Genomic DNA, 19448 nt, shown 5'->3' on the forward strand with positions numbered 1-19448 from the left:
AGCAAATAATAATAATAATAATAATCCCATTGCTAAGTATTTTTCCACGTACCTATGCTGCACTGTCAAAAATGTTTACCTCTGCCTTCTTCCACTAAGCTAAAAATGACCCTCCCTCAGAAGATGCCACCTGGAAAAAAACACCTGACATCTTCTCAAGAACTTACTACCAGAAACATAGTTGGTGTTCTGTCAGTGTGTTCATGCATCAAGATTAATATGTGTTATTCTCCATACCACGCAACACTCCTCAGATCCTGTAATGAAACTATAAGACTAAACAAATATACTAGAAGAGCATGCGTGCTTTTCCAGGGAAATCAACTGATGTTATTTACCTGGACTTGTGCAAGGCCTTTGACATGGTCCCCCACCACATCCTTATCTCCAAATTGGAGAGGTGTGGATTTGATAGGTGAACCACCCAGTGGATAAGGAACTGGTTGAAAGGCAACAGAAAAAGAGTGGTGATTAATGGTTCTATGTCCAGGTGGAGGCCAGTAACGAGCGGTGCACCCCAGGAGTCCATCTTGAGATGAGTGCTCTTCAACATTTTTATCAATTGCATCAATGACGGAATCGAGTGCACCCTCAGCAATTTTGCTGATGACACCAAGCTGAGTGGTGCAGATGACACAGTGGAAAGAAAGGGATGCCATTCAGAGGAACTTTAACAGGCTTGAAAGGTGGGTCTGGGAAAATCTAACGAGGTTCAACACAACAAAGTGCAAGGTTTTGTACTTGGGCTGAAGTAATCCCCAGCATATATACAGACTGGAAGGAGCAGCCCTTGAGAGCAGCCCTGCAGAGAAGGACTAGGGGTCCTGGTGGATGAGAAGCTTAACGTGACCTAGCAGTGTGCTCCTGCAGCTTGGAAAGCAAATAGTATCCTGGGCTCCATCAGAAGAGAGGTGACAAGCAGGGACAGGGAGGTGATTGCCCCTCTCTACTCTGCCCCTATGAGGCCCCACCTGGAGCACCGCATCCAGGTCTGTGGCCCCAGTACAAGAAAGATAGGGAGCTGTTGGAGAGGGTCCAGAGGAGAGCCACAAAGATTATTAGAGAGGTGGAGCACCTCCCCTCTAAAGACAGGCTGAGGGAACTGGGCTTGTTCAGCTTGGAAAAAAGAAGGCTGCAGGGTGACATCATTGCAGCCTTTCAGTACCTGAACCTATAAACAGCCTATAAACAGGAGGGGAGTCAGCTCTTTACAAGGGTAGATAATAGCAGGACAAGAGGAAATGGTTTTAAGTTGAAGGAAGGAAGATTTAGGTTGGATATCGGGGGAAGTTCTTTACCAGGAAAGTGATGAAGCACTGGAACAGGCTGTCCAGAGATGCTGTGGATGCCCCATCCCTGAAGGTGTTCAAGGACATCTTGGACAGGGCTCCAGGAAGACTGGTCTAGTATCCAATGTGGAGGTTGGTGGCCCTGCCTGTGGCAGAAGGGATGGAGCTTGATGATCCTTCAGGTCCCTTCCAATCCAAACCATTCTATGATTCTATGTGTAGCCTTGAGAAATGACGACTGAGAGGGGATCTAATCCAGGTTTATAAATATCTGAGGTGTGAAGGCCATAGCAGTGAGGCCAGTCTCTTTTCAGTGGTACGTGGAGACAGGACAAAGGGAAACGGATACAAGCTGCAGCATAGGAAGTTCCGCACGACTGTGAGCAAGAACTTCTTTATGGTGAGGGTGACGGAGGGCTGGAACAGGCTGCCCAGGGAGGTGGTGGAGTCTCCTTCTCTGGAGATGTTCAAGTCTCGCCTGGATGCCTACCTGTGCGAACTGGTGTAGGGAACCTGCTTTGGCAGGGGGGTTGGTCATGACGATCTCTAGAGGTCCCTTCCAACCCCTACAATTCTGTGATTCTGTCTGTATACCTTTGTTGGTGAACTAGAAGTGGTGATAAAATATATGCTTATCGCATTTGCAGATGGCACAAAACTGGGTTGAACATTCAATACATCGTGGGGAAGTGCTTCCATGCAGTGTGGTACCTAGACAGACTGGAGAAAAGGGCTGACAGGAACCATAAAAAATTCAACAGGAAATGCAAATTCTTGGAAAGAGATATGCCCCTGCAATGTTACTGGCTGGGCAGAAAATTCTGTGGAAAAAAACTTGGGAGTCTTGGTGCACATTCAGCAAGCTAAACAAGCCAGGAGTGTGCCTTGGCAACAAACAAGGTCAACAGTATCTTTGGCTGCATCTACAGTAGCGTAGCCAGTAGTCTAAGGAATGTGATTATCCTTCTCTAATCAGCACTTATTGGACTGAACTTAGAATGCTGCATCCAGTTTTTGGCCCCCCAGTCCAGAATGGATACTGATAAACTGAAGCAAGTTTAGAAAAGGAATGCCAAGATGGTCAGGGAAACACGTCATCTGAGAAGTTAAAGGAACAGATTGTTCAAACTGAAGAAGAGAAGGCTTCTGGGAGACCCACTAGCAGCCTTCTGATACCCACAAGGAAGTGATCAAGAAGAGGAAGACAGGCAGTTGGCAGATAGTGGACAGAAGAGAGACAATAGGCATAAACTGAAATAAGATAGGTCCTAATTGGATATACAAAAAAAGCTTATTGTCATGAGGACACTCAAGCAGTGGAACAAGTTGCCAAGAAGGATGCTGCAGTCTCCATCCTTGAAGGTTTTCAAAACTTAACTGGACAAAGACCTAACTAACCTAGGCTGATCTCATAATTGACCTGTTTTGAGTAGGATGTTGAATCAAAAGCTTACTGAAGCTACTTTCACAAGAATTATTTCATGATCTTGAGTTCAATGTGCCCAAAAACAAGCAACAAAGCTGATAAAGGATCTGGAGAACAAGCCTCATGAGAAGTGACTGAGGGAACTTATTCTTCAGTCTGGAGAAGAGGCCCAGGAGAGACCTTATCCCCTTTACAATGGCCTGGAAGGAGACTGTAGCAAGGTTGGGGTCAGCCTTTTCTCTCAGATAACTAGTAGGAGGGCAAGAGGTAATGGCCTTAAGCTGCATCAGAGAATGGTTCAGGTTAGATATTAGGAAAAAATTCTTAAGAGTGGTACTGCACTGGCACAGGCTGTCCAAGAAGGTGTTTGAATCACTGTCTCCAGAGGTGTTCGAGAAATGTGTGGATGCGGCACTGCAGGACATGGTTAGTAGAGACAGGTTGACATTGGTCTAGATGACCTTAGAGGTCTTTACCAACCATAACGATTCTACAATTCCAAAGACAGTGCTTTGCACATACTTGCACAACTTTCCCACAAGTTTAGAACACAAAACTCCAGAGCTGTGTGAAAGCTATCCAAATATTCAGGACAAGATCAAATAAAGCTTCATATGCATTCTCTCCTAAATACTACTGTATTTTAAGATGCAATCACAGCTTTACAAAGGCAACACCAGAAGCAGTATTTTCCCTACCCTCTGAAAGCTTAATGCACTAATACACATGTGATCAAGTCAAACTGTAAATCAAATGTAGAAGACTGTTCATGGACTTGATATGAAGATCCCGCCCAAAGCATCACACTCACTCAAAGGTGATAAACAGAACACCTACTACAGCTGTTCAGTTTAAACTGCTACTACCGTGAGCTGTGCAATAGTGTCACCTAGTGGACAGTACTTACAACAAAGTGAGGGCCAATTCGAGAAGAAAAATCTGCCATCTACCAACTTTGTTACTCTATGAAACCAGTTGGGACTTATAACTTTTGTATACACATATTCATATGCACATGAAGCAAAAATTGCAGCAACGAATAATGCAAATACTTTTCCATCACTCAGTTTTGAGTCACACAAAGCTTTCATAAAGTTGGAAAATGTCATTTGAGAAATAGAAGAAATGTTCTACCTGGATGTAAGCAGCATTTTACCATTTGGTCTAAATGAGGAGGATTTCAAAAATAGATGGGTACTGCAGGCTTTAATTTATATCATAAAAGAGCCTCCAGTTCAGCAGGTGGATAATAATCATCCACTCCACTGGCAAATGCAACACTTACATTTTTCTGTCTCTTGACAGGAAACAAGTAGATCATGCAAGTTCTCTATTTACTTCATAAACATTGTCCAAGATGTACACAATCTGTAAATAGTTTGAGGGGTTGTAAGCTTTACAGCATCCCCAAACTTTAAGGAATGTTCATGCTTCTACTGATTCCTGAAAGTTCAGCAATGTCTTCTAATGTTGCACAGCTAGAGAATGAGAAGAAAATTTCAGAGATTTGTAAGAATGTTTATTCTGCTCAGCAAATTCTCCTTGAAAATACTGTTTTGGTGTTTTTTTTTTGTTTTTGCTTTTTTGTTTGTTTGATTGATTGATTGATTGTTTTTGTTTTTTTAAATACTATCTCCTGCTACCAGATGTCCTTAAAGTTTGTGTCTCACCTGAATCAAAACATCATAGTTTCATTAAGATTTTGCTGTTCTACTCATCTATTGTTCAGTTTCTTTCTTAATGGAATGACTTGAGGATGAGAAAAACATTTTGTGTACTTTGTAGCACAGAAAATACTAAGACCTTTACAGCAGAGAAAGAGCAACGCCACATATAGATTGCTCGTTATCCTCCCAGATTTCTGAGAAAGTTCCTAAGGAGTAAGCAACTAAAAACTTCTGCTGCACTGTTGCTCAGTTCTTCAGGTTTTTTTTGTTTGTTTGTTTTGTTTTTCTCCTGTTCTTTATTCTGCAGTAATAATAGAGTTAGAGAAATTTCTTTTGTTAAACTGCTTCTTTTGGAATTTATAATAAATGTAAAATCACAGGCAGGTCATGCAGACTGTCCCCACTCACATGGCTTACTAAACACTTGCTAAAAGAAAATGGAATAGCTTTCTTTCTGTGCACAAATCTTGCGATCCTTAAGTTCAAGAACTTCAGCATTCTAATGAATATTCCTTTGAAGACAGTCAACAAATTGATATATAATTGTATAAATTGTCCTACAAATATTTAGCTACTAGATATAGAAACATATAAACCTGATAGCAGTATTTTTTTTTTTAAATATATCTTGCAGTTAAAAAAAACCATTCTAAGTGCAAGAAGAGATAACAAAAAAAAAAATAAATAAATACAGCACAGATAGCTTTTGTTCTTGACAAGTGATACAATGACAACTACATACATACATGTAATCTACTGAACATGCCAGAGTCTGATATTAATGAGATATGTCGTAAAATAGTATAGATTCTCATATCATCTATACAGAATTATAAAAGGAACTAGAATGCTGAAAAGGGCAGCAGTTACAGCAACAGGAAAAAAAGAGAAAGCAATAGAATAAACAGATGAATGCTGAAAATGATTTCCAGGTAATCAAGATAATTCTCCCAATTAGAATTTCCAATTTTCCAAAGCAACTACTGATTTTTCTCACATTTTAAACAGAAGGGTGTGATTAACAAGAGACGGCATTTTGTGTTACAATTCGCTGAATCACACATAATCAGAAAGTAGTCTTTCCATCTTAAAAGATAAGTTGGTACACAAGTGTTACTTTCTTTCCTCATTTTTATGAATGTATAATGCCAGACATAACTTAATAAGGAAAAAAGCATATGCTAGAAGTGGAGTCAGAGGCTTTCTTTAATGATTACAGACATAGACGGATTGTCCCTGATATCTAGAATATTCAAATGAAAAAACCAAGAAGCAGCATTGAAAAGTAAAACAAAAACTGCATGGGGAAAAAAAAAAAAACAACTTTAGAAATACTTCCAACTCCAATGGAATATGAATGGTAATTTAAATAAGGCTTTTTGTTGTTCTATAACATTTTCTTTTCACAACTACATAAATCAGATTATTTAAACTAAAACAGATCTTTGAGCATAGAACTATAATAGGTAATTGGCTAAAGTTTTGTAAAAAAAAAAAAAAAAAAAAAATTGCTGATTATAAATGAAAAATGTTACTAACCTCTATTATTTAAAAAGAATGCTCTACCCTAAAGCCAGTACTGTCCTAGCACCTACTAATTTAAATAACTATTATACTGATGCTTGTCTGTCATTCATCCTACATTTATAACCCTGCCCAAAAGATTAACTTCAAGTCTTCAGAAACATCCAAACCCAAAAGCTTCACAAGAGCCTTCCCAAGAAATAACTAATACAACTAGCTTCTGTTGTTAAAAATAAGGGAGCAGAAAGGCTAAATAGCCTGTCATTATTCATCAGCTCTTAATACGAAAGAAATGATTGACAAGGGAGTCCTTTATAGAAAAGTAAATAAAGTGCTATAACATAAAGGAGTAATAAATGAGGAAGAAAAATTAAAAGATCTTTATGTCTTTATCAGACCCACCTGATTTAAACCTTTTGGAAATCCACTTACAATTAAGGAACTAACCAAATGTACATACATGCACTAATCAAGTAAAAATTTAATACAAATATTAGCCTCAAAACCTAAAAGCTTATCCAAGCTGTTTTCCAAACATTTGTATTTTTCTAGCTAAAAATTAAACATTTAAACATTTACTATGAAATAAGTGATTAGATCTTCTTTTGTCCCCTCCTCCTCAAGCCAGGCGAACAAGAAAAATAGAAAGTTGCTCAAAAGAGACAGAAATACAATAGAAATTCTATTACCTTGGATCTGGGATTTCACCAATAATTTCTCCCAGCTTGTCAATAAAATTAATGAAGTTAGAAAGCCCCTTTAGGTGGACTCTTAGTGGATCAAATAATGAAGCTGCACAGCCTTTTCCTCCATGTTCTACTGTTCGGATAAAAGATGTTGCCATCTATTAGAAGAAATATTTAGAAAATGAACATATTTTGAAGTGACTTCCTACAGATACGTAAACCACATAACAGCTGGATAATAATAGAAATCTAATGGAAACCAACAGAATACCTTTTAATTGCAAGCTGTTTACATTTCTCCGTATACATTTGCAAGCCCAATACTTAAAGTTGGGCTTTAAAGTACTTACAAGTTAAACGAAAATGATCCAACTGATTTGATATTTACACTGATAGCTTGGAAAAAAACATTTACTTTATTAAAATTGCACAGTTTTGTTGTTGTTGCTGCTCTTTAAGTGTTCACGCTTACCTAACAAAGACAAATCTTACATTTAGAGGGTTGTTTACAACCTAGGAACATTTAATACAAGCACACAAAGATTTACTTGAGAATTATATTTATTTTTAGGGGTAGAAATAAATACGATGAATATTCAAATTTTCTAAAAAAAAAAAAAAAAAAAAAAAATAGCTAAAGGTTCTAGCATCACAGATACTCCATTCTGAAAGTTTCCCTATATTTTATATACAGTAAAGACACTGAAAATAAGAGATATCCCATCAGCAGTCGTCCTGGTTTCAATTGGGATGGAGCTGATTTTCTTAACAGCATCTAGTTGATGCATGCAACATCCAACAAGTCTCTTGTCCTGAAGGATTGTTACAATAGATGGAGCCCAAAGTCACAGATTAAGTGAACTCCACAGACAACATTGTGAAATGGCCTAAAGACTATGGAAACAATGTCTGCGCATACATACGTATAGATGGAATAGATGGAATAGATGGAATAGATGGAATAGATGGAATAGATGGAATAGATGGAATAGATGGAATAGATATCTCTCTCTCAGAAGGCAGAAAAGGTGATGGTAATCAATTGGGGTGTATTGGAAAGTGTGGGACTTGAGTATTATGTAAACAATACAGAATAAGAAGCGGATATTGATCTGGTTTCAACTGAGACAGAACATATTTTCTTCTTATTGTCTGCTATGTTGCTATGTTTTAGCTTTAGAAGAAAAACAACATTGATAACATGCTGATGTTTAAGTTGCTGCTCAGCAGCGCTACGCAGCATCAAGGATATTTCAGCTTCTCATGTCCTGTCAGTGACAGGGCGGGGGATGCACAAGAAGCTGGGAAGGGACAGAACCACAACTGTTGACCTAAACTGGCCAAAGGGATATTCCATACCATATGACATCATGCAAATATAAAACTGGGGGAATTGGGGGTGGGTGAGCTTCTGCTGCTCAGGGTCTGGCTGAGCATTAGTCAATGGGTGGTGAACCATTTCACTGTGCATCACATGCATACATAAATGTTCTTATCATTACTATTATTTCTCTCATCCTTTTCCATCTTAGTAATATTTATAATCTCAACCTATGAGATCTATTTATTTTTTTTTTCCTGATTCTCTCCTCCATCCTACTGGAATGCAAAGAGAGTGAGCAAACAGCTGTGTGGTGCTGAGCTGTCTGCCAGGTTGAACCACAACAGCAGCACACTTTAGAGTGTAACCCCTCACATTTAAGCCAACAGTTAAATAAAATAAATCTCTCCATAAAAAGTTAAAGATAAGAACCTAAAACATTAGACAGGTACAGCAATATTAATTCTACCTATACAATTTAATTTCATACTACACAGTTAAATCATAAAGCTCTTGGGACTGTAAAGAATACAACTGGAATTACTCTAGCAAAGAAAATAAACCTGCCAGTATCCCTGCTTTTGCACTGGATTAATATGGTTCATAGGACCTTGCCTTCCAATGGAAAGTATTCTGGCTTTGCAGGACTTTCTGCAAGACACAGATGCCAGAAAAGACAACTTCTTTACACAGTAGAGAAGTTTCCCCTCTGGCAGCTGGGAGGAAGAAGCAATAAATCCAGTCCAAACACAACTTTTTTTTTTTTTTTTTTTCACATACAATTTTAACAGAGCATTAGGAGCTCAAATAATTAATCCTGCAACTGAGATTTCACAAATTTTCCATATTTTTAAACCGTAAAATCTGAAGCAATAAGTGCAGCTGCTTGAGAGACTTTTATATACCCATACTATTTTTCCTTGGTCTACTGTTGACTGTACAGATCCCACTGTGTATGCAAAATTTGATTATCTGAATATGAGGGACCACATTGATTCTCTGGAGAAAGAAATCTTATTCATCTATTTTTGAGATGGCTGTGTGCTGGATATAACTGCTCTAATTATAAATATAAATTCACCTCACATACAAAATTAGATTCCTTAGCTCCAAGCCTCTCTGAGGACTATATGCTGTAATTTTTTCTTGTTCCTGTATAAGGGAGAACACCATCCTTTGTTTTTTCTCTCTCCAGCCCTGTGCCTTTGAGAATAACATGAGCAAGAATATCCCATATCAATCACATCTTGAAGAATGTTTCAAGACCGATCAAGCTGTAAATGAATGGCAAGTATTACACTCCAAAAATTCTGAGTCAGAGCCGAAAAAACAGCAATACTGTTCCTCCAAATTTTGGTCTTTCATCTACACATCAAGCACTGGATTTTTTTCTTCAGATTGCTCTACGAAAGGAATTTTGTACAAAGAAACATTAGGTTACAGTTTAACAAATACACAGAAAAATTGTGTTTTTTCCACTTAACCAAAGTATGTTCTTGCAACACTCTGGATATATTATTAATAGACTCTTTTTGTCAAGAGATTCCTGTTTTTACCAGATCATACTGTAGCGTTCTAGAGATTCACAGGCAGAAATTATATTTTTGGGGTATCTTTAGATCTCATGACCAATCATCTACTTTATAAGATGAAATCTGTTGTGCTGGTTTTCTTTGTTTTTAAGCCTTGAAACTCTCTTTATGATAGTGTTTGAGTTGGCTTGCAAATGGTAGTCTTGCAGATGAGACTAAAGCAACATTTCATGTTTTTATAAATCTATTTCATAATCTCTGATCTGATCTACAGCAAGTTTCATCGGATTCACATACCAGGAAAATTGACATTTTTCTCTCCTGTGAGGCATGTTTTAGTTTAGTGAAGGCTTCTCTACCAAGTCCTCTGTCAGGAACGTTTAGAATACGAGCCAGTGCCAGATCATCCTTAGAATTCACCAGCAGGCTTAAATATGAATAAAAACACTTCTTGACAAAGAGCATCACCTGTATAAAAAAGCATCAACATTGATTAGTCACCCTGCCGCTAAATTACATGTGTGCTAGTAATAAGACTTTTATAGAAGTGTCTCACTTTGCATAATTTCAAATTACTTAATGTATGGGAATTCTGGAAGTTTTTACAAAAGCAAGCATGATTAATATGCATTAAAATTATGTGTATTATACTTGAATAATCACACTGACACAGGATGCCCAGAAAAGCTGTGGATGCTCCATCACTGAAGGCATTCAAGGTCAGGTTGGATGGGGCCCTGGGCAGTCTGATCGGGTGGGTGGCAGCCCTGCCCATGGAAGGGGTTGGAACGAGATGATCTCTAATTTTCTTTCCAAATTAAGATGTTCTACGATTCTATGACATTTAGCTATTACAATTGGCTATCTATTTCTGCTTAGAGATCTCCTAACAGATGTTCCTTTTACATCCCAAAGTAAAATTCTAATACCATGAAACCACATAAAGGATTTACATTAATTTCAAGAAGGCTAAAATTTTCATCACCTCACCAGCTCCAGCTCAGATTCACTAATTTTCCCCTTGACTCCCAGGGATATCAATCATAGAAGTCTCACTGATTGAAGAATTAGAATTTTATATCCAACTCCACCCACATAATCAAATTATATCAATATAATTACTTATATTGCAGCACTGTTCAGGATCCTGTAAGAATAACAGTCCCAGAACTGAAAAATTTACATTTAAAAATTAAAAAAAAAAGAAAAAAAGACTATTGATGAAAAGAAAACTAATGAGAAAAGCTTTATTTGCTACATGTTTTTTTCTTATTCAACAGGAATTCAAAAATATATAGATGTAGCAGCTTAAGAGGATAGATTTGAGAGAAAGAAAAAAAGGGCAAGGAATATTTTTTTCTACACATGCCAATGTCAAGCAAGCCATTAGCTTAGTGGTAGAAGTGCTGTCTAGGGAAGAACTGTAGTGAAAAAACAGAAAAGCACTAAACTGCATTTCACTGAAACATTTTTCAGCCTGATATCATGTTGCTGGGACAATGTTTGTTCACATGTTGAGAATTATTTTTTAAGTTGTATCTACACAGCATCTACAGCATTTAAATTGCTACTTCTGGTGAGTAAAGTAAGCCAGGAAATGGCAAAAGCACTAGCATTTCAAGTACTGCAATACAGTATTCTCAGATTCTTATTTGGGGGGTTGAATCAAGTGTTCCCCAAAAGTCTTCAGCCATCTACTGGGATAAACAAAGACTTGCTTGCTTTGCTACAGCTACCATTACAGTTGCTATCCAGATTTCTTCCATAAGGAAGTAAATATGAGCTAATGAAAACAAGGTGATGAAACCTAATAAGTCTACATCACTTAGCACTTCATTTGGCAACATCAGGCAAATCATTTAACTCTCAGTTAATAAGGCTATGATAGTATATTTGAAGAAAAATGTTTAAAGGCACTTAAAGACAGATTACATCTACATACTAAGTGCCTGCCATAAGAGGACTGTCTTTCAGAGTATAAGTTCATGTAGTTACCCCATAGACACACTGATGAGTTACAGTTTGAAAGCACTTGTGTATTATTTTTAAAATAGCAATATTTTAATAACAATAATTGCAAAAAGGAAACAACGTAACATATCACATTGTGTTGTGTAGACATGGGAAACTTAACACTACAAAAAAAAAAAAAAAGATAGAAATAATTTTTACCTTCACACTGTTCTGCTCCTGTCTGTAGACTGGTGTAGAAGGAAGAACAGAACCATTACTTCTTGATACATTCATTCCACCAGAAATAAATTCTAGCAGTTGAACCTTCAATAAAACGAGTTGAATCAGTTAAAATATGAAGGTGACTAAAAAGCAGAAATACTATTAAAACCAAGTGAAACCATGATTTCTTACAGTTTGCTAGTTTTCTGAGACCCAAAACTTACTTTTTCTTCAGTCTTCATAAGTACAAATGTTTAGAGAGAAATCAGGTGTAAAGACTCAACTTACAGATCTTCTGTAAGACACTTGCACTAAAAGCAGCTTCTTGTCTTTCGGGAAAAAAAAAAGATAACATTGCACCACAGATATGAAAAGCCCGTTAATCTTCTCAAGTTTTTTACATTATAAAAAGAAATTAGAAAATGAGAGCTTCCTGAACTTCAATCCTCCTTGTAACTCCTTTTGTATCCAGTAATTGGAATGTTTAACTAGAGGTTCTCTCAGTTTAAGGAAGCAGGCAAACTTGTTACAAGCATACCTCTCACTGAATCTTATAACAATGTTTCTATGTTTTGATATTTCTGATGATGAGATTTCACATATTCTCTCAGGAGTCTGTTCCAGTATTTGACTACTTTTTCCACGGACACAGCTTTATTCCTGACTCAATAGGAAGAGTTCCTCAAAGCAACTGAAATATTTTATTTTTTTATTTCCTAGTTTTTATCTAATAATTCAATTTACCTTCCTGCACGAAGACAGTTAACTCTTTCCATAATTTTTCTTACAAGCCAGAAGTAGTTGAATCTAAATCCACAATTTATTTATTTATTTATTTCTTAAATCAAAATCCTTTGTCTTTGACCTTTCCATGCTCTAGAGAGCACAAAAATCAGACTCATATGGCATGCTTATATTTCAAAGTTTTTCAGTTGCTACTAACACAACCCAATCATCAGCCCACAAGGGCTCAGGATAAGGAAGATTATTATCTCACTAATTTAATATCCTTCTATGATAAGATCTCCCTGTGAACAAAAGGAAGGCAGTAGAAGTAGTTTTTCTGTATTTTAGCAATGCTTTTGATACGGTCCCTCAGTCTTTCTGGATAAACTGTCCAGGTTTGAGACAAACAGGCACATTGTATGCTGGGTGAAAAACTGGCTGAACAGTAAGTAGGGCTTGAAGTGCTGCAGTAAAGAAAGACTACATCTGGTTGGTGACAAGTCATTCTCCAAGGCTCAGTCTTGACACCAGTTCTATTCAACATTTTCATCAATGATTTCTATGGAGTTAAATGCATCTTTCCAAAATTTACTGGTGATACTAAACTGGTAGGTATTGCTGACTCTCTGAAGATACAAAAGGCTTCTAGAAAAGGGACCTACATTGATCAGAACCATTGGGCTATTTGCAACAGTATGAAATTTATCAAATGTTGGATTCTGCTTTTGGAATTGAGTAATATCAGACATACATACAGCCTGGGACGCAAGTGGCTGGAGAGGAGTCCTGCAGAAAGGGACTTGGGGACTCTGGTTGACAGCTGGCTCAACATGAGTCAGCAACATACCCTGGCAGCCAAGAAGGAAAGCAGCAATGTGGAATACATTAAACTCAGCATAGCCAAACAATCAAAGGGGTCATTCTCCAACTATATTTAGCATTAGTGCTGTCTCACCTCAAATACTCTGTTCCGGACTCCATGTTCTAAAAAGCACAGTAAGATACTTGCCTGTGCGCAGAGAAGGCAACAAAACTGGTTAAAAGAGCTGGAAGGCATATCCTATGAGGAACAACTGTGAACACTGTGTTTGTTAAACTTGGTGAAAAGGAGGTTGAGGAATGATCTGATTGCTCCTTTCTGAGGAGGGGAAGTGGAGAGGGGGTTGCTCCCTGGTATCTAGTGACAGGACACACAAGAGCAGTTCAAAGCTGCATCAGTCAGAAACTGATTAGACGTTATGAAAAATTTATGAACTACAAAAAACTTTCAGACATTGGAGCAGGAATCCTAAAGAGGTGGCTGACATTCCATGCCTGTTTGTGTTTAAGAGGCATTTATATAATGTTCTTAATGACATGTTTTAAACTTTGGATCAGTCCTAAAATAGTCTAACAGTTGGACTCAATTTTATTTTTTCCTTCCAGCAGCTAATATATTATTCAATATATTTTGATCTGGTAAAAATTAATCAAATTTGTGCTATTTTCATTGTCAGACTGGACTACATACTACAACTTCTCTAACCTACAGCATAGCCTTATGTGCAGAGTTACAATAACTGAATTGCAATAAACTGCAATAGATGCTTGACTGAGTAGCTGAAAATGAAGCTCTTCTGGTTTCCCAAAAAACATCAAATGAAGCTACGTGTAGAATATGGAGGAGTTTTTGTGTTTAAAAGTATGTTATTTTTATAACAAAAAAAAAAAAATATTTGGACTGCATAGCAAGATATATCCAAAATTCCGTAGCATGTTAATCATTAAGATTTGATGCAGTCATATCAAATCTCTACAGTTTGCCTTTTTCTGGCAGAAAATCTTCTGGAGAAGAGGTCTACACATCCAGCAGGATGACAGAAAGAAGTAATTTTTGGAATGGTCTTATGAGTCTTTAAAGGATTTAATAATTTAAACATATCTGTTTTCCACACAGAAAAAGCAAGTAACTTGTGAATAATTCAGGATTTCTGCACATACTTTAGAAGCACTGTAAATCCATAATCATTATCAGAAGTATCAAAATAATATCAGAGATTAATCAAACAAAATACTTACGGGGGCAATACTTTCATCTTCAGAGACAAGTGCAAGAGCACAGCACTTTTGATATATGTCTATTATATCTAACATATTGCTGCTTGCTAAGAAAGTATGATAGGCCCTTTTAAAGTCAGCATAATTTTCAGGTTCTTCCATGTTCTCATACAATAATCCTAGTTTGTCATGTAACAAATATTTCCAAGTTTCCATCACATCAATGAGTGATGCTGCGAAATCTCCATGGTGCTAATAAAACAACAATAATAAAAAAAATGTTATATATTTAGTAGTTTTAAAAATTACTTTAAAACAAGTTGCATATATGTCTACAAAGAAAAACTACTACAATCTAAATATTTGCATTTGTAATGAATGGAGTGTTACTCATAACTGCAGTTCTTTCAATGCTTTTGCCTTACAGTTGACTTTTTGGAATTTGCAGTCCTTGTTCCTGATCCCTTGTTCCTAAAATACCAGGCATATATTTTGAACTTTGCTGACAGAAACAGACATTGATTTTCACAGGAGTATTATACACCAAAATCAATTATTTTTTTTTCCTCCAATGCTAATACACTTCTACTCTTACATAATATTGATATTATTGCCAAAGACCTAAAGAATGCATTAAATCAAGACACACCTAAGCACAGGCAGATCCAAAAGTAATGCCTCCTATTTTATTTTGTTGGCCCACAACATCATAGGCAGATGTCGGTGGTATGGCAGTAGAGGCTGAACCTTCCTGCCAGTATTCCATTACATTTTGTTGCTGTGTGACATGGCAGTAGAGGGGCAGTCTGACAAATTTGCATCTGACACAGAAGTGCAGATGAAGCAGAGGTCTTGAATTATCCCATGCGGAGAAAATTGCACTCTTTGACTTTCAATGGATGTGAGCACAGTGAGGCAGTAGGAGACGTATTTCAGTAGTGGCAACCGTGGGTCACCTGGGCTTGTGAAGATTTTAACCAGGGCAGCATGCAGGCTCTTGTATTTACTGCATGTAAGTGAAATTACAAAGTAGCAGAGATTTCCTACTAGTTAGACTCAGCTATGGTAATGGAACAAAAGATAAGGCTTGGGATGCTGGTCTACCTACACATTTCTAACCTCCCCAATTCAGAAATCAGCCCTATAGCCATCTTTAAATTTGCATGTGGTTTCTAGCATAATTCAGTGCTATGAACATGCCTGCTACTCCAGAGATTGCAAGAAAATTAATATCATATGTTTTCTATAGAGCATGTTTTCCACTCCAACTTCTCCAAAAACTAAATTTGTAACCATATTGTAATCACCTTCAAGAAAATCAAAACAATAGTACATTGAAGAAAAAAAAAAGTTCTCACTATTTTCTTACTTCTGGAAGAATTTTTCAAACTAAATTACAGTACAGTTTAAATATGGTACCTAGTAAATCAAAACTTTTCCTTGCAAGAACAAGGACCAGCAGAGATTAGCAAAGTTTATATTAGCACTGGAAGAATATTTGAAATTCAAGTTGAATTTCACTCCAGGTGCTAACTTATACCATCAGGCACTCACTGTGACAGTGCACTCCATTACTTACACAGTCAACTGTCAAGAGTATCTGGTTTTAAAGGGAACATTAATAAAATATGATGTTTTGCAATAAGCATATGCCAGCTGACTAATACCCAAAGGAAGTCCAAAAAGTTCTGGACTTTTATTGCATGATAGACATTGCAGTGTTATGTTTCACAGTGTCTTAGTTTCAGCTGGGACATAGTTGTTTTCTTCAGAGCGTCTGGTATGAGGCTATTTTTTGGTTCTCAGAGAAAAAAAATGTTGATAACACAACAATGTTGCTGCTAAGCAGTGCTGTTCAGAGCCAAAGACACCCTCAGCAAGGGCTGGTAGGGTGGCTCAAGTAGCTGGGAAGGAACAAAAAAAATAAAATAAAATCAGGGCATCTCTTTGCAATCTATCAATTTCTTAACACAAAGGGCAACACCCACTCTCCTCATTCCCTGCTTATCTCTTCTACAAAGATTGCACTCCCTGACTACAGTATTCCAATTGCATGATACTTCCTACCCTGTTTCTGTGATAACAATTAAGTCATAGTTTTTTAATTGCTCCATCGATTCTAATTCTTCTTGTTTATTTCCCACGCCACGCGCATTGGTATAGAGGCATTTCAGCTGGGCTATCAGCAGTGTTATCTTTTTTAAAAAGCCTTCCTCAGTTCCTTTAGAGCAATTCTGAGGTTTTTTTCTGCTGCTCCGTAATGACATGTCTATGGCTTTTCTGCTCAGGGAGATGGTGGAGTCATCGACCCCAGAGGCATTCAAGAAATGCTTCTATGTTGTATTGAGTGACATGGTTTAGTGGGAAATATTGGTGATAGGTGGATGGTTGTACTGGATGATCTTAGATGTCTTTTGCAATCTTGGTAATTCTATGATTCTCTGTCATTCAAAACAACTCCCCTTCCTCCATCAAATCTAGCTTTGATGGCACTGGTTCTAATATAGGTGGTTGGTTTGACCAACTTTATGGGGTAGTCCCTTCCTGAGTCTGAATCATTACCCACACCCTCTCCTTTTTCCAGACCAGAAAGCTATCTAAGCTTCCTCTCCTTGCAGGGATTTAAGTCAGGGCAGTCTTTCAGCCTGTGTCAGAACAAAACACCATACATAACTCTCCAATTCCAGGATTCAGTGCTGCCTGGCAATTTCCTATTTCAACCTGTCCTTTCACTGGAAAAGTTCATTGAGATGGGCACACTTGTATTAATGACATCCACTTCTGCCCGCAGTCCCTTTGTGGACTTGCAGATTCTGGAGATCCCCGCAACAAAAGACGAGGGTAGCAATTTAACTCCTCAGGAAGCCTACTTAGGTGCATGCATCTGCACGTGAAGGTTGTGGCCACCCTACCTAGGTTACAACCTCAGCTCAGCCATTGCAGCATACTGTCACCAAGTTTCCTTTAATAGAGGACTGTTCCAGAAGAGAGAGAGCAGGCACCCTCCAGCCTTAAACCAGCTTTCCTGTTTGCTCACGCTCCACGTGGTTACCTTTGTACATAAATGGGTGGCTGCTGCTGCTCCTGGACCACCCATGTCTTTTCAGCCACTCTCACAAGGGCTGAGGACCCCTAGCAGCTTTCTCCTCACCCAGAGGACCCCCTGATTGCAGGACAACCCCTTACCCCACACATATCAACTCCCAACTCTGCTGCAGAATTGAAGTTATGCAATCAGACAAAATACACTATTGTTTACTATTACAGTTGAGGATTTACATTAAAAAAAAAAACAAAAACTTAAAACACTTCTCCCATCTTTCTGTAAGCTCTGATTTGTACTTAATCATTATTTTACAACATCTTGCTGCATCTAACCCTCAGATGAAAAACAACACTGAAATGACCAAAACAACTGTTTTAAATAGATAAACTGAAAGTTTAGTAAGCAAACGAAGTTTAAGTCACGCTAAGCCCCAAGAGCTTACAGAAAGAACGCTAACCTGTTTATTGACTTCAGCCATGGACAGTTGTAATGCTGTCAGCATGCAATCGGCTCCACATACAGTAGTCCTTTCAGAGTTTGAAAATAAGGGCCATTGTCTTCTGAAATGTTTGATTAAGTTTAAAATCTTTTGCTGTAAAGAAATCATTGCCTAGAGTAGAACACAGAATTAAGAGAAATAATTGTGAATATAAATATATGAGAGGCCTATACATGTCACCATAAGCTGTGTGCTATAGTTTGCTCTTCCATATCAAATCCACAAAATAAACTCATCCCACAAAAACATAGTCTAGCAAGACTTACCTCACTAACAATGGAATAACTACCAGGAAAACGGGTAGAGAGTGCTTATGAATGATATGTTCATAAAGACCTCTTGTCCTCCTTGCATTTACTAACTTGAAAGAATATCAGAGGGCTGGAGCACCTCTCCTATGAAGAAAGGTTGAGGGAACTGGGCTTGTTTAGCTTAGAGAAGAGAAAGCTCCAGGGAGACCTCACTGTGGCCTTTCAATCCTTGAACAGAAGTTTGGCAGGGGGGTTGGACTTGATGATCTCTGGAGGTCCCTTCCAATCCCTACAATTCTGTGATTCTGTATAAACAGGAGGGGGAACAGCTGTTTACTAGGGTGGATAGCGATAGGACAAGGGGGAATGGTCTTAAACTGAGACAGGGGAGGTTTAGGTTAAATAATAGGAGGAAGTTTTTCACACAGAGGGTGGTGACACACTGGAACAGGTTGCCCAAGGAGGTTGTGGATGCCCATCCCTGGAGGCATTCAAGGCCAAGCTGGATGTGGCTCTGGGCAGCCTGGTCTGCTGGTTGGTGACCATGCACATAGCAGGGTTGTTGAAACTAGATGAGCATTGTGGTCCTTTTCAACCCAGGCCATTCTATGATAATATCAGTAATTTGACAGGACAGTTTTTTGCCTCTACAGAGACAGCCTGAATGCCTCTAGAGAGCACCTTTCATATTCACCACATCATATTCAGACCAGGATCTATTAGCATGGAATCTCTTAAGCAAGAGATTCAGTATTGTTTTTACAACTTATTATCGAAGACACCTATGAATATTTTTGTTGCCTCCATACAAAGCCTTTTCAATGCTCCTTTCCTTAAGTCATCATATTTGCTATTCCCTTTGACAGTGAGTTTCTGTACCAGTTTCAGTTGCCACCCAGCGGCTCAGGCTGCCCAGAGCCCCATCCAAGCCAGCTTTAAGCACCTGAAGGGCCATGGCACCTATAGCTTCACCGGGCTGTGTCTCACCACCCTCTGAGTGAAAAATTTCTCTCTCCCATCTAACCCAAACCCCCCCCTCTCTCGATTTAAAATCGCTCTATTGCTACGCTTCGCTAGAGTCCCTCCCCTTTTAAGTAAGTTAAGCTATTTACTCCACACCCAAGCCCCTCTCAGCCGGCTGAAGCGGTCCCGCTCGCCTATAGCCACTACCTGCACAACCAGGAGGACGAGACCAAGCACTCCACCAGCCGCTCGGAAGGCCCACTAGCCTCTATCGGCGGTTTTCATTCAAACCCTCGGCAGATGCCC

The 19448-nt window shown here is 38.2% G+C and overlaps 1 protein-coding gene across 2 annotated transcripts in view; it reads right to left on the reverse strand.

Annotated features, from left to right (window-relative positions):
* Positions 1 to 19395, reverse strand: part of LOC122190233 (PARP1 binding protein) — a 45306-nt gene extending 25911 nt beyond the window's left edge. The window contains exons 1-6 of one of the 2 annotated variants that reach the window (XM_042890070.1): positions 19350 to 19395; positions 17887 to 18039; positions 14405 to 14635; positions 11618 to 11722; positions 9743 to 9913; positions 6596 to 6750 (exon numbers count right to left, since the gene is read on the reverse strand). In XM_042890070.1, coding sequence (XP_042746004.1) covers positions 6596 to 6750; positions 9743 to 9913; positions 11618 to 11722; positions 14405 to 14635; positions 17887 to 18036 — 812 coding nt within the window. In that variant the 5' untranslated portion in view covers positions 18037 to 18039; positions 19350 to 19395. Of the gene's footprint in view, positions 1 to 6595; positions 6751 to 8624; positions 9317 to 9742; positions 9914 to 11617; positions 11723 to 14404; positions 14636 to 17886; positions 18040 to 19349 lie in introns of those variants that run through there. The other variant, XM_042890069.1, reaches the window with a different exon arrangement.
* Between the last annotated feature and the right edge of the window lie 53 nt (positions 19396 to 19448).

Source organism: Lagopus leucura, unplaced genomic scaffold (genome assembly GCF_019238085.1).
Source record: "Lagopus leucura isolate 7727_CA_CO unplaced genomic scaffold, USGS_WTPT01 Super-Scaffold_100159, whole genome shotgun sequence".
Taxonomy (NCBI): Eukaryota; Metazoa; Chordata; class Aves; order Galliformes; family Phasianidae; genus Lagopus; species Lagopus leucura.